At 37.9% G+C, this 16582-nt stretch overlaps 1 protein-coding gene across 10 annotated transcripts in view; it reads right to left on the bottom strand.

The window, feature by feature from the left end:
* The window catches only part of LOC121453161 (ankyrin repeat and KH domain-containing protein 1), a 114338-nt gene that overhangs the window by 84258 nt on the left and 13498 nt on the right, over nucleotides 1-16582 (bottom strand). For all 10 annotated transcript variants that reach the window (XM_041659674.1, XM_041659678.1, XM_041659677.1 and 7 more), the window contains exons 2-5: nucleotides 13788-13938; nucleotides 9757-9913; nucleotides 5353-5500; nucleotides 3182-3329 (exon numbers count right to left, since the gene is read on the bottom strand). In XM_041659674.1, coding sequence (XP_041515608.1) covers nucleotides 3182-3329; nucleotides 5353-5500; nucleotides 9757-9913; nucleotides 13788-13938 — 604 coding nt within the window. The remainder of the gene's footprint in view (nucleotides 1-3181; nucleotides 3330-5352; nucleotides 5501-9756; nucleotides 9914-13787; nucleotides 13939-16582) is intronic.

Raw genomic sequence — 16582 nt, forward strand, 5'->3', positions numbered from 1 at the left:
TAATGAGGTCTGGTGCCCTCTTCTGGCCTGCACCACAGACAGAATATTGTATACATAATAAATAAATAAATAAAAATAAATATTAAAAAAAAAAGAAATTTTCTGTTCCTAGAAAGCAACAATGAACAAAAGCTACTGTAAATATGGATTAAGGGGATCAAGCTCCAGTCCAAGCAGGCAGCTGAACTTAGCAGTTTTGTCCATGTGGTGGGCCCGTGAGGCCATTTCATAAAGCTGTCAAGGCAACAGCTGGACTGCATTGGAGAACCCAAGATATTACAGGTACCAGAACTATAGGATGTCTGCCAGGGAAAGCTGCATACAGGGGATGGAACCAGCCTAGGAAAATGAAGTGTGTTGCAGGCTGCAAAGTAGGAAGGGAAGAACCATCTAAGTCCTTTGATCTCACACATGGAGCTACAGGATTTGGAGTTTGCTCTGCTGGTTTTCCATCTTGGTCTAGTATTTCTTCTCTGTACCCCATGCCTCCCTTTTGTAATAGTAATGTATATTCTGTGCCATTGTATACTGAAAGTATGTAATTTTTTTCTGATTTTAAGGGGGGTTACAATTAAGAGATTGCCTTGAGCAGTAGTTTACAACCTTCCTAATGTTGTAACCCTGTAACACAGTTACTTATGTTTTGGTGACCCCACAACCATAAAATAATTTTCATTGCTACTTCATAAATCTAATTTTGTTACTGTTATGAATCATAATGTACTTAAGTATCTGTGTTTTCCAATGGTCTTTGGTCACCCCTGTGAAAGGTGATCTGACCCCGGACATGTCGTGACTCACTGGTTGAGAAACATTAGCCTTAAATCTCAGAAAAGACTTAAACTTTAAAACAGTATAGAAACTGTGAAAGACTATAAGGACTTTTAAAGGTGGACTAAATGTATTTTGCATTATGATATGGCCACAAGCCTATTGGGAGTCATGGAGTGAAATATAGTGGTTTGAATGAGAATGGCTTCCTTAGGTTTATATGACTAGATATGTAGCCCTCAGTTTGTGGAACTGTTTGGGAAGGATAAGCAGGTGTAGTCTTGGAAGAAGCGTGTCACTAGGGACTAGCTTTATGGTTTCAAAAGATTTCTGCCATTCCAAGTGTGTTCTCTCTCTCTGCTTTCTACATGAAGATCAAGATGTGAGTGTTCCCTGCCGGACAGCAGTGGCACACGCCTCCCTAGCACTAGGGAGGCCCAGGCAGGTGAATCTCTGGGTTCAAGGCCAGCATGGTCTACACAGTAAGTTTCAGGACAGCCAGGACTGTTACAGAAAAACCCTGTCTCAAAAAACTGAAAACAAAAAAAAAGTCTTCTCACATCTATTCTTATGTCATGTCTTTGCTTCACTATGACAGACTCTAATGCTTTCAAACTATAAACCCAGTTAAATGCTTTCTTTTAGAAGTTATTTTGATCATGGTGTTTTGTCACAGCAACAGGAAAGTAACTAATTTATGATAACTAGTAACTAGTATCTGGTTTATGTGATGCTAGGAATCGAACTGAGGGTTTCACACATGCTTGGTAAGTACCATACCAACTTATTTACATTCCCAGCTCCAGATCTAAATTTAAATCATACTTTTAATATATATCAGTAGATAGCCTATTAAAATTCTCTTTATGGCATTTTAAAAAAAGAAGAGGGAGAAGTTGGGGATGGGCAGCATTTTCTTATTAATAAATGTATTCAGCAGACCATAAATAAAAATCTGATACCATAAACACAAAGTCAAAGGAGCTATATAAGGAAAGGAACTACAGGAGATATAGCTCATAACTTTTTCTTTATATATTACATATCACTGGGACAAAAGAAATAATCTGTAGCAGAAAAACTATTCATCTTGACCAAACAGAACCTACATAGTTTGTTTTTGAGATAGTTTTATTATTTATTTATTTGGTTTTTCGAGACAGAGTTTCTCTGTGGCTTTGGAGCCTGTCCTGGAACTAGCTCTGTAGACTAGGCTGGTCTCGAACTCACAGAGATCCACCTGCCTCTGCCTCCCAAGTGCTGGGATTAAAGGCGTGTGCCATCACCACCCGGCTGAGATAGTTTTATTATGCAGACTAGAACTGTACTGGAAGACCCTATATATCCAATATGTGTTTCAAACAAACAGCAATCCTCCTGCCTTAGGTTCCTAAGAGCTAAGATTTATACACAAGTGCCTCTTTATGCTTTAAGTTTATGTTAGATTTGCTGTTTTTGGAAACAGAACCTTGCTATCAACCCCAAAATATCCCCAAATTCAAGAAGCCCCCACTTTAGCCTCCTGAGTGCTAGAATTTCAGTAAGGTTGCACACTGACTTAAAGACTTTTCACCCAGGAATGATGGTACATGCTATAATCCCTAAACTCTAAAGGCTGAAAAGAGGATTTTTGAGTGTAAAGCCCTTCTGGTCTACACATTGAGACCATAACTCAACAATTACAACAAAGACTATTAAAGATATCAAAGTCAATATTATTTTCAGAAGGTTTCCATTCATTTCTCCCAATAATCTAATCTTTAAAAATTACATTTATTTGTTTTCTGTGTGTATGAGGTGGGATATGTGTATGCCATGACTCGAAAGTGAAATAAGAGGTCAACTTTCAAGAGCTGGTTCCCTCCTTCTGCCATCTGCACCCTGGAAACTCAACTGTGTTATTAGCCCAGGCAAGGGCCTTACCTGCTGTGCTACCTCACCTCACCAATGCTCTAGTAATCAAATTTACTTCTTCTTTTTTCACTTTATGTGCTGTATTGGTTTTTGTCTGTATGTATGTGTGAGAATATCAGATCCCCTGAGAAAGAATACAGATAGTTGTGAGGTGACATGTGGGTGCTGGGGACCGAACCCAGGTCCTCTGGAACAACAGCTGGTCCTCTTAACCTCTGAACCATCTCACCAGCCACTGCAGTAATCAAATTTTTATAATAAATTACATTTTCTTTCTTTTCCTTTTTTTTAAAAAATTTTTGCGACAGAGTTTTCCTATGTACCCTTGGCTGTCCTAGAATTCACTCTGTAGACCAGGCTGGCCTTAAACTCACAGAGATCCACCCGCCTCTGCCTGAGTGTGGGGATTAAAGGTGTGCACCACTACTGCCTGGCAGTCAGTTTATAATGTTAAAAAAAATATGTCAGTTTTTCCTTTATGTCAATTTCTACATACCCGTTGCTGACTGGGAGTTGACATCTGCATCATGAAGAAGTAATAATTTCACAATATCTAAATAACCTCCACTGGAAGCTGCCATCAGAGGAGTTATATCTCCTTTATTCCCTCTATCTTCAACATTAGCATGCATAGCTAGTAGTACCTTTAAAAACACACAAAGAAGTTGTTATTGCTTACTATTAATAATACTTACAGACAAAATATTCAGTTTGAGACGATAACCTTTTGAGATATGGATAAAAAGATAGGTAAAAATAATCACCTGTTAGGAAAATTCAATTTTTACTGGTCAAGATGACAGGTCAGATCATATATTTTCCCAATACTATTTGAGAGACAAGATCTCATGCATCTGAAGCTGGTCTTAAACTAAGTGGGCAGCCAAGTACAACCTTGAATCCCAAGCCCTCTTGTCTCCACAACCCAAACACTAGGGTTATAGGCATGCACTACCACTTCTACCTATTACATGTCAATTTTTTTTTAAAGAATTACTTATTTACTATACATACAGTGTTCTGCCTGCACACCAGGAGAGGGCACCAGATCTCATTACACATGGTTGTGAGACACCATGTGGTTGCTGGAAATTGAACTCAAGACGTCCGAAAGATAGCCAGTGCTCTTAACCTCTAAGCCATATCTCCAGTCCCCCATGCTAATCTTTAAATAAAGATCTCATTAGCCATCCTATTATATATGTCTGCTCTTGTAAAAGAATTTGTGCTATGCTTGAGATTATATAGAAAGAGAACAATAAAAATAGTTTATTTTTCAATATTGCTCCACGTAGAAGAAAAAAATTAGAACAGGATATCCTATCTGAATGGAGTAAATAAACTTCTACTTTCCTTTATAGTTATATTTTTATGTTTTTTATTGCTTTTTTTTTTTTTTGAGACAGGGACTTACTACCTAGCTCAGCTGGTCTCGAACTTATCTGCTTGCACCAGTGCAGGTGAGCACCACCATCACATTAATTCTCTTTGTGTGAACAGGCACACAAGGATCACAGCACACAGGTGGAAGTCAGAGGACAACTTGCAGGAACTGAATCTCTCTCTCTCTTCACTACGTGGGCCCCAGTAATCAAACATAAAATCAGGCCTCCATCCCACCTGACCAGTTATATATTTTATTTTCTTTTTAAAATTATTTTGGGTGTATGTGTGTTTTGCCTGCCTGTATGTCTGTGCATCACATCCTTGCACAGTGCCTATAGAGCTCATAAGGCTCTGGAACTGGAGTTACAAATGATTGTGAGCTGCCATGTGGGTGCTGGGTCCTCTTGAAGAACAACCAGTGCTCTTAACCACTAAGCCACCTCTCAGACCCCAGTTACATACTATTTCTTTTCCTTTCCAAGAAAGGATTTCTTTGTGTAGCCTTGTCTGTCCTAGAACTCACTCTGTAAACCAGGCTAGCCTTGAACTCAGAGATCCACCTGCCTTTACTGCCTAAATCCTGGGATTAAAAGTGTGTGCCACTACTGCCTGGCTTATCAACCTTTTTTTGTTATTGTTGTTGTTTAGAACTGAGGATATGGTGCAGTGCAGTAGATAGTGTTCACCATGAAGACCTGAGGGAGGGCTGGAGTTCCAAGAACTTGAGAGGCAGAAACAGGAGATCTCCAGGGCAAGCAGGCTAGCTAGAGAAGCAAATTGGTAACTCCAGGTTCACCAGAGTAAAAGATCCTATCTCAGTGAATAAAGTGGAGAATGGTCAAGGAAGACACACCTAATATCATCTTCTGCCCTACACAGCCCCACACATATTCAAACATACACACACAACATATGTACACAAAAATTCCAAAAACAGAAGACCTCAAAATATGATTATTCAGTGATTCTTACTCAATAGGGTAAGCTTTGAATACATGATATAAAAATAAACTAGCTACACACACACAGACACACACACACAAAATGAATTGTGTATATTTCTAAGAGAAAGGGAAGGGAGGATTTGGCCTCTAATCATATTTTCTTTTATAAGTAATAAAAATAACTAAAATACCCAAGCCTCTCTATAATTTTAAACACTAATGATTATTTCGGGGCTGGGGATGTAGCTTAGGGATAAAGCACTTACCTCATATTCACGAGACCCTGATTTGATGATCCCCGGCACTACTAAAATGAATAAAGATTATTTCTGCTTACTTGTGCCAGTTCATAATATCCTGCTGAACAAGCCAAACACAGCAGGCTTTCTCCTTCTTCTGTATGTTCATTTACACTTCTGCCTTCATCTAGCAATTTGCGAACAGCATTTACATCTCCATCTGAACAAGCTTCTGCCAGACTGCGACTACAATCAAACATTATATGAAATTAATGGATGGAAAAGGACTCGTGATCCTATGATACAAAATTAAATCGAACATACACATATAAAAAATATACTAAGATAAACTAGCATGAGTATTTTATGTGCCAAGCATCCTATCCCTAACTGTAATTATATACATGCTTCAACTAGGTAAAAATAAGAATTTGAAAATAACTGTCATTTTTATTATTATTATAGATATATTTTTGAGTTATAGACAATTGTTAGCCACCATGTGTATCCTCTATAAGAGCAGCAAGTGCTCCTAACTGCTGAGCTATCTCTTCTGCTCTATTTTTATTGTTTTTTTTTTAAGTAGTATATACAGTAAGGGTTTCATTACCAGATTTTCCATACATGCTTTATTTCTGTTGATTCTCTTCTCTTCCTATACTGCTTTCCCAACAATCTTCTCCCAATAACAGCTGTTTTTAGTTTTCAAAATCTTCTTGGTAAAATTTTTATATCTGAAGTTGACTTCACAAAATAGCAATCCTCAAAGCTTACAGAATCAAAGCAACTAATAGAATCACTGTTGGTTGTTTTAGATCTAGAAGTAACTTGTGTTTGCTTACTGATATGGGCCTAATGTAATCCAGAAGGCCCCCAAACTCTATTACGTAATGCTAGGATTACACTCACACTTGACCAAACCTGGCTCTGCTACAGATTCTGACAGGCACAGAGGGATTGAAGGCCAGTAAGATGGTTGAGTGGGGAAAGGCAAGTGCTGTCAAGCCTGATAATCTGAGTTTCAAACCTTATTGGCCCTCAGGCTCTGAAATCTCAAGTTTACTAAGACATGAATGCTGATTTTTAAAATGCAACAATACTGGAGGTCCTAGAAGGATATTTGAGCAATATTTTTAAAAAGACAGGTCTTTCTACATAGCCCTGGTTGTCCTGGAACTCACTAAGTGGACCAGACTAGCCTAGAACTCAGAGATTCACCTGCTTCAGCTTCCCAAGTGCTGAGATTAAAGGCATGGGCTACTGGTGCCATTTTAGCAATTTAAGATTTTGAAAGTTATATATAAGCTTAATTTATCCAAAATCACATTTAGACAACAGATCATATAACAGCAGCAGTGAAAGCATCAGCACTAGTTCTGCAGTGGATTCCTTAGCAGAGAAAACAGTAGGATCTCAGGGTGAATTATTAGCTTTTTTTTTTACATTTATTTAAATATGTGTATGCGTGTGTACATGTATACGTTTACCTTTGTCACAGAACGAATTTATGGAGTTTATTTTCTCCCTCTAACATGTGTGTCCCAAGAATCAAACCCATATAATTATGCTTGGCAGTTAGACCTTTCACTACTTTTGTGCCATCTTTCTGGGCCAGAGATATTAATTTCAAATCCCAAAACATCAGCAAGAAAATAATTCTTCTGGTATAAGTCTCATAGTAGAACTATTCTTATCCAAAGAATATTCTTATCCAAAAAATAATCATTGTGAGGCTCGAGAGATGACTCAGTAGTTAAGAAAATTTATTTTTCCTGCTGAGGACCTGGGTTCAGTTCACAGCCATCTGTAACTTCAATTACAAAGGCTCTGTCAATCTGACACTCTTCTTCACAAGCATCAGGCATACATGTGATGCAAATATACACATGCAGCATGTATTCTCACACATCAAGTAAAGTATTTTTAAAAATAATACTGTCATCATAAAATTAGAGTGTTAGCCAGTTAATTTACAGTAATCATAATCTACGAATGAATCCTAAGTTCTTGTAATTAAAATTAACATCACAGTTTTGGCCCTACTACTTGTGTTTGCTTTTTTTGTTTGTTTTTCTTTATCCACACAGGGTTTCTCTGTGTAGCTTTGAAGCCTGTCCTGGAACTTGCTCTGTAGACCAGGCTGGCTTTAAAACTCACAGAGATCCACCTGCCTCTGCCCCCCAGGAGCTGGGATGGAAGGTGTGGGCCACCACCAATTGGCTTCTGCTACTTGTGTTAACAAACACCATTGTAACAGACTGCATAAAAGTCACCCATAATGAGTCCCATTAACTGGTCTGTTGTTCTTTGAGACAAGGTTTCATTATTTTGTCTCTGGCTGTCCTTGAACTCATAGATCTGCTTGCCTCTGTTTCCTTAATGAGTCAGATTAAATGATTTTTTTTTGCAAAGATACTATTTTTTCCCTTTGTAAAAAAGACATCTTTTGAGGCATTAGGTGAACAAGCTTTTTAAAGGCTACTACCATACTGATCCACAAAGATATTTGTGTACATGAACCTATGGCTTAAAGTCTTACTGTGGTTAAAAAACAGTTGCTGTAAAATAACTTACTGATCCTGGCAGTGATGGGGCACATCTTTAATCCTAGCACTCAGGAGGCAGAGGCAGGGGATCTCTGTAAGTTTGAAGTCAACCTGGTCTACCGAGTATGTTCCAGGATGGCCAGGACTACACAGTAAAACCCTATCTCAAAAAACAAACAAACCAATAAATAAAACCAAATTCTTTCCTTCCTTCCTTCTTTTTTTTCTTTTTTGGTTTTTCAAGACCCGTTTCTCTGTAGCTTTAGGGCCTATCCTGGAACTAGCTCTTGTAGACCAGGCTGGCCTTGAACTCAGAGATCTGTCTCTGCACCCTCCCCCTCAAGTGCTGGGATTAAAGACAAGCACCACCACCACCCAGCTCCTTTTCCTTTCATTAAGACAGACTCATGCTAGTCTCGGCAGTTCTCAAACTAACTCACTATGTAACCCAGGCTGGCCTTGAATCCACACCAGTCATCTCATTTCTGTCTCACAAGTGCTGAGATTACAGGTATGCCAGCACACATAATTTAAATCCAGGAAACTACCTATATTGCCTATTAAAATGCAGATTTTGATCCAGGACATCAGGATTACAGTCCAGGCTTTCTCATACAGCTCAGGCCAAGTTCAACTTCATTATATAGCCATGGCTGGCCTTGAATTGTCAATGCTCCTGCCTCTACCTACAGAGTGCTAAGTATTACAAACATATGCCACCACACATAGCCTAAGACTGTACCCTTCAAACAAGCTCTGATATATACTCATTCTCCACAGACCATATTTAAACAACCAGCAACTAGACTGTTAAGTAATCCATTTAATTTATAACTAATCAAGTAGTCAGGTTAGAATTACTGTAACCTTTAGAATGTGTAACTTATTTTGAAGTAGGAACTAGGTCTTATTCAGTTTAGATTTCTCATATACTAAAATACTGAATACCCACAAAAATGCTTAATAGTGAATGCAAATCTAAGTACAATGGCTCACACTTTTAACACCAGCATTCAAGGAAGCTGAGGTGGGACTGCTGAGAATTCAAGGGCTACCTGGGCTACAGAGTGAGATCTTGTCTCAAAAATAAAACCAGTACCCAGCAGTGATGTGGGATGCCCTTCTGTATGCTGTGAATATATTTTATAACAATTGGTTAATAAAAAAGCTGCTTTAGCCTATAGCAGGGCAGAATATAGTTAGGCAGAAAATCCAAGCAGAGAAACGGAGAAAGAAGGAGGAGTTGGGAAGATGCCAACAGTCACTGGGGAAGCAAGATGTGAGGTAACAAGCCATGAGCCTCATGGCAAAATATAGAATAATAGAATTGGGTTAATTTAAGTTATAAGAGTTAACTAAGTCTGAACTAATAGGCCAAACAGTTTGTAATCAATATTTAGCCTCAGAGTGAAAATTAGGGAACTGGCAGGTGTGAAAGAAACCTCCAGTTACACAGCAGGGTGAGGCATCTTTAATCCCAGCATTTAGGAGGCAGAGAAAGGTAAATCTCTGTGAGCTGAGTCTAGCCTGATCCACTTAGCATATTCCAGGATATGTAAAGCATTCCAGACTAGCCAGGGTTACTTAGTGAGACTTTGTTTCAAAAAACAAAACGAGCATTTTCTAGTCCATGCAGTGTTTTTGAGGGGAGAGGGGGTACATGTGTAGTGACCATACATACATGTAAATAGTCATACACGTAAGAATAAAAAAAAAAATCACTTAACTCTAGCATTTAAAAGAGGCAGACAGATCTCTGAGTTCGAGGCTAGCTGATCTACAGTGAGTTCTAGGACAGCCAGGGCTATATAGAGAGATTCAGCTTCAAAAAAGTTTCATATAGTATGTACATATTCATGTATCAACCTAAAATGTAACATCTCCTCAAATACCCACTTGGCTCACATTTTTCCAAAAAAACATTTAATACTAACTAGCAAAGTATCAAATACATACGTGTCCACTTGTCCTGTACTGTGTGTGTTCTCTGCTCTCATGCGGGTCAGTGCAGCAGCAGCTTCATCCAGTGCACAACTAACTGAAGATGTCAGTCTCCGGAGTACTTCAGGATCTGCAAAAGCTTTACCATCAGCAGTTGACAATTTGCCAATTCCTTAGTCAATGAGGCAATGCAGGGAAAGAAAAAGCAAAAATTGTTGAAATTATATTTTAAGCACCATTACACATGTCAAAGAAATGACATAGACACCATATATGAACCTGACAGTAAAAAAATAAGGTTGATGATTTTAGTTCTACCACTAACGTCAAGCCATACATATTAACTTTTCCTACACCTAATTCTGAATTTGACTTAATATGATCCTTATTGTACCAAATGAGTAATTCACTTGAAGAACTGTCAAAAAAAAAATCAATAAACTCTCTAGCATACGACACTTGCCCACTCTATTTTCAGTAACAATGTAATTTATAATAAACAATCCAACATTTTTTCCCCATTTTGGTCAAATCCACTTAACATCTTCTGGAGTAATGTTTTAAATTGAGTCTGACAGATACTATAAATGAAAAACCAAAATATGCAACACCCAATGAATTTATTTAATTTATAAATAGGTTTCAAAATTTCTTTTATATCCTTTGATATGAAATGTTAAAAGGCTGTTAACAATCTTTCTGAACCTCTAACAGTATACTGAGATTTTGGTTTTCATTACTGTTATTATTTTGTTTGCACGAGCATGTATGTATAGGAGAGTATGGTGTACGTATATATAGTGTATGTACATGTGTGTAGGTACACATGCTTTTGTGTATGCCAGAGGAGGGTATCACATGTCTTGCTTTAGTACTCTCCACATTGTCCTTCTAAATTCAGTCTCTCACTGAACTAGTAGCTAGGCTGACAACCAGCAAGCCCCAGGGAATCTCCTGTCTGCTTCCCCCATAGCACTGGAGTTACAAGCCTGCCACACCTGACTTTTTATGTAGTGTGGGATCCAAACTAATGCCCTCATACTTGCACAGCAAGCACTCTTATCCATGGAGACATCTATCCAACACCTCATATACATATACACACATACATATACATACATATATTTAATTAATTATTTTTTGGTATGGACTTGCTGTATGACCTAGGCTGGTCTTGAACTTCTGATCCTCTTGCCTTGAGTTTCCTGAGTACTGAGATCATCTGTGCTTACCGCATACCTGGTTAGTAGTACAAGGAAGCTAACTTATGAGCTTTAAGACTTTTTATTTTGAATTTTCAGTTTTTTAATAGTCTTCATTCCCCTGGCTTTTATATTGTCTAGGCTGGTCTCAAATGTAACGCACAGACGAAGCTGGCTCTGAACTCCTGATCCATCTGCCTCTAACCCACAACTGCTGGGATTATAGGTATATAACACAACGCCAGCTAACAGCTAATATAAAGTAAACATATGGCACTTAATGTATAGCTATCTTTTTTTTATTATTTTATTTATTTATTTGAGACAAGGTCTCTCTTTGTAGTCCTGGTTATTTCTTTATTTGGGCCTTCTTGAGGGAACAGGGTCTCTCTATGTGGTCCTGGCTGCCCTGGAACTCAATGTGTAGACCAGGTACCTAGTCTCAAACTCAAGAGATACACCAGACACTGCCTTTTGAGTACTGGGATTAAAGGCATGTACCACCAATGCCTGGCTTAGGTACTATTTTAAAAATAGAATATATGAGGAAATAATATGGCTAATCAAGTAAAAGCACCTGCTGCCAAGCATGATGACCCGAGTTTAACCTCAGTGACCCACAAGATAATAAGAGAAAATTAACTCCTGAAAGTTATCCTTTGACCACCAAACTCATGATGAGGCACAAGTACCCACATACATACATATGCACATAATAAAAAAGAAAAACAAACATAACAAAAATTAAATAAATAATTTTAAATAAATAATAAATTTATTAACCTATTAATTTCTCTAAAAAAAATTTTGTTTTTGAGATAGGGCCCATGTAGTCAAGGCTGGCCTTCAATCGCTAATTCTTTTACCTTAGCCTCCCAGGTGCTAGAAGCACAGGTATGAGCCACCATACCTACCTAAACATACAGTCAAGAAAAAAAAAAGAATTTCACTTTACAGGCCAGGATGGTCACAGATTTGTACTAATCTTTCTACTTCAGCCTCCCAAGTGACAGAATTGAAAGCATGCACTCCAAAAAGTTGGCTAGACTTCCTTCTTTTGTTTTGTTTTGTGAGAAAAGGTCTCACTATGGAGGCTAAACTGTTCTTGAATTTGAGGCCCTTCTTTAGCTTTGGTGTCCCAGGAGACAGGATTATAGACTTGTGCTACCATACCACACCCTGTTCTAGATTTCTGTATTTCAGAGACGATAAAAGGCTTTAATTGCAGGGCAATGGAAACTCTGCATAATAAATAATGAGTAGACTGTACATTATAAAATAATAAGCAGGGGCTCAGCAGTTAAACTCAGTGGCTGCTCTTCCAGAAGACCTGGGTTCAATCCTCAGCACCCACATGGCAGCTCACATCTGTCTATGATTCCATTCCAGGGCTTCTGACACCCTCACACAAAAAAAAAAACATGCAGGCAAAAAACCACCAATGATCATAAAATTTAAGTAACAATAAGTTAAAAAATAAGTACATATTATTTTAAGAAAATATGTGTGCTTTGTTTCTTTTTTAAGTCTGTAACTTATAACTATGATCCATGTGTCTCAGCTTCCCTTACACATATGTACAACACCCAGTGAGAAAGCAGGTTTATCATATATCATTTCTGTGCATAGATATTTTAGTTTTTTTATGTATACTGAGAGACCCATGTGGGTGCTGGGAATTGAACTCAGGTCCTCTGGAAGAACAGCCAGTGCTCTTAACTGCTCAGACACCTCTCCAGCTCCTGAATCGTTTTTTCGAGACAAAATTTCATACTGCAGCTCCAGCTGGCTTGGAAATCACTATGTAGTCCAGGCTGTCCAGCAAAATAATAGATAGCCCTATACAGGGCAAGAATTATAGGTATAAGCTACCACATTACACCTATCACACATTTTCTTTGCTGGTACTTCAAAACTAGTAGTTTGGCATAGCCTGGTATATTTTAGTCTAAGTTTGTGCCTCACTTAAAAATAAAAACAGTGGTGGCTCAGAGGTTAAGAGTACTTGCTGTACTTCTAGAGGCCCTGAGTTCAATTCCCAGCAACCACATGGTGGCTCACAACCATCTACAATGAGATCTGGTGCCCTCTTCTGGCTTGCAGGCACAAGTGCAAGCAAAACACTGTATACATAATAAATAAATCTTTTTTAAAAAAGTATAAAAAAATAAAAATAGCTAAATTATAGAAATTTAGGTAATCAGTAATTAAAATGAATAAGTAAACAATATTAGAATTTCCTGAATAGGTTCAAATACAGTAAAAATTTTATAAACTACACTTAACTCCTATTTTTTATGCACCTGTTTTCCTTGATAACTAAATATCTTTATTAACTTAAAAAATTATTCATTCGGGGGCTGGAGAGATGGCTCAGTGGTTAAGAGCATTGCCTGCTCTTCCAAAGGTCCTGAGTTCAATTCCCAGCAACCACATGGTGGCTCACAACCATCTGTAAAGAGGTCTGGTGCTCTCTTCTGGCCTTCAAGCATACATACAGACAGAATATTGTATACATACATAATAAATAAATAAATATTTTTAAAAAAATTATTCACTGTATTCAAGTAAGAATTTTTAAAATACAGAATGTGAAATTTTTTAGGAAATAAGATAAACATTAGAGATAGTAAATTTGGTATGTCAAATATTCCTAAGATAATCTTGTATCAAATGTTAGAGAGATCTACACTTTTTGTTGTCATTGTTGTGAGACAGGGTCTCTCCATGTAGACCATGGTCCTACAGAGATCCTCCTGCCTCTGCTTCCCAAGTGCTAGGACTAAAGGCATGGGCTGCCATTCCTGCTAAGATCTACTTTTAAAGAGAAAATCAGTAGAGTACCCGCTGCTTCTAGCAATGCTTCCAGTCTCGCCTGGGTCTCGGGATCCACTGTGCGTAAATCTGCTCCTTCTGCTGTACTTGATAAGAATATCTCTGACGTTTTAAGGACTGGGTTATCCAAATCTTCTTGGTCCAAAATAAATGATTCAACCTGTTTATGAATTAAAGATCGAATAATGATGAAGCTGATGCCAATATGACTATAATAACTATAATCTAAGTCAGTATTATTTAAAATTTAAATATAACCAGATAATTATATAAACACAAGCTATGAGGACAGAACTGAGGGAGCATTTTCTGTTAATCTTCAAGCATGATGACAGGTATAACTCAGACATACTAATAAGTTTCTTGAAGAGCACTGTATCTTTATGTTCCTAGCACAGAGCATAAAACTCTATATACACATGTGTCTTTTATGAAGTATATGTGCATAACCTCTTAGAAAATTGTAAACAGAACTAGGTAGCAAAATAACAATCACATACAAACATACAGCTAAGCCTCCTATTGCAGACCTGCACTCCTAGCTGCTCAAGAAGCTGAGGCAAGAAGACCAAAGTACAAGACTTACCTAGACAACTGAGTAAGACCCTTGTCCTAAGTAAACAGAAAAAGGGCTGGGGGGAGGGGGAGTGAAAGGCAGTGGACGGCTGAAAGTAAAAGTACCTGCTGCCAAGCTTGATGATCTGAGTTTGACCACGGGAACCCACATTGTAGGAGAGAACTATATTCTGCAAGTTGTCCTCAGACCTCTACACTGACACCCATATGTAGACATACAAACATAGATAAACAAATAAATGTAAGTGGGAACTGGGTATTATCTTACATTAGAACACTTGCCTAACATGCAAAACTCTAGGCTCAATCTCGAATACTGAAAATAGAAATAGCATTACTAGGCCATTATAAGACAACTGTCCTCTTTTCTAAATAATTTATTTTGACTTTAAAAAAATGAGTTAGATTTAACCTACTGCTGGGTGTGGTGATACATGCCTAAGAATACATCATACCTAGCAGGCATCTGATTTATAATAGTATGAACAAAAATCAATTAAAAAATATACATGGAACTCTCCAATTTTTTTTTAAATTTATTTATTATGTATACAATATTCTGTTTGCGTGTATGTCTCCAGGCCAGAAGAGGGCACCAGACCTCATTACAGATGGTTGTGAGCCACCATGTGGTTGCTGGGAATTGAACTCAGGACCTTTGGAAGAGCAGGCGATGCTCTTAACCACTGAGCCATCTCTCCAGCCCCCGTCCAATTTTAAATCAAGTTATTTCTAATTGAATTTTTAAAAACTGGGGGCACAGCTTTCTTGAAATCTATTAAAATTTATTTTTAATTATTTGTATATGTATGTGCCTGTAGGTATATATGTTAACATGAACACAGGTGTGCTCAGAAAACAAAGACAAAGAAATCATCAGATCATCAGAACTAGAATCAAAGGTGGTTTTGAGCTGCCTGCCATGGATGGCTGGGCATCTAGCTCAAGTCCTCTGCAAGACCAGTGTAACAACAGCCTTAGCCAATGAGCCATCTTATGAACCCACAATTAATATTAATATTTAAGTCTATTTCATTTTTTCTATCTACTGTCCTGTTTCCCATCTCATAAAGGTTAAAAAAATTGAAACTTTTATCATACTAATATGGTTTAAAACTAATAATGGTAAAATGCTAAAAATCTTTCAACAATAAGTATCTAGTTTTTATCTTACTCTTAACCTGTATTTCTAAACCCCCCCGCCCCCGTGGTGGTGGCATATGCCTCTAATCCCAGCACTGGGAAAGCAGAGGCGGGTGGATCTCTGTGACTTCAAGGTCAGTCTGGTCTACAGCTGAGTTCCAGGACAGTCAGAGTTGTTACACAGAGAAACTGTGTCTTGAAGCCCATGCCCCACCCCCAAAAAAAGACATTTTAGGATGGAGGTATAGCTCAATGGAAGAACACTTAGCATGCTGAAGGCCCTAGCCCTAGGTTCAAACCCCAGTACTGCTAGACAAAAAACAAAACAAAAAAAAAGACTTCAACATAAAACATATGCATTATTTTGATTATATACTATCCTAATATAGTCACACCATGCAAAGACAAGGAACATCCCCTAAGCTCTCAAATACAAGTAAAAAAATTGGGGCTGGAGAGATGGCTCAGTGGTTAAGAGCATTGCCTGCTCTTCCAAAGGTCCTGAGTTCAATTCCCAGCAACCACATGGTGGCTCACAACCATCTGGAATGAGGTCTGGTGACCTCTTCTGGCCTGTAGACATACACACAGACAGAATATTATATACATAATAAATAAATAAATATTTAAAAAAAAAAAAAAAACAAGTAAAAAAATTGTATTGAGGGGCTAGAGAGATGGCTCAGCAGTTAAGAGCATTGCCTGCTCTTCTAAAGGTCCTGAGTTCAATTCCCAGTAACCACATGGTGGCTCACAACCATCTGGAATGAGGTCTGATGCCCTCTTCTGGCCTGCAGGCATACATGCAGATAGAATGTTGTATATATATTAAATAAATATTTTAAAAAATTGTATTGAGTAGACAGTTGAATATTAGCAACCACAAATTTCATTTTTGGTAATCTTTACAAAGCCAACACAAATTTTATTTTTGGTAGTCTTTACAAAAAGCCTTTACAGGCAAGGTGTGGTGGCACACCTGTTATCTCAGCACCTAGAAGGTAAAAGCAGGAGTCTGAGAATAGCCTTGGCTACACTAAGTTTGAGACCAAACCTGATGTTACCCTGTCTAAAGAAAAAGAAAA

The sequence above is a fragment of the Microtus oregoni genome, unplaced genomic scaffold (genome assembly GCF_018167655.1).
Source record: "Microtus oregoni isolate MIOR12 unplaced genomic scaffold, Mior012 000011F_ref0000422, whole genome shotgun sequence".
Lineage (NCBI taxonomy): Eukaryota > Metazoa > Chordata > Mammalia > Rodentia > Cricetidae > Microtus > Microtus oregoni.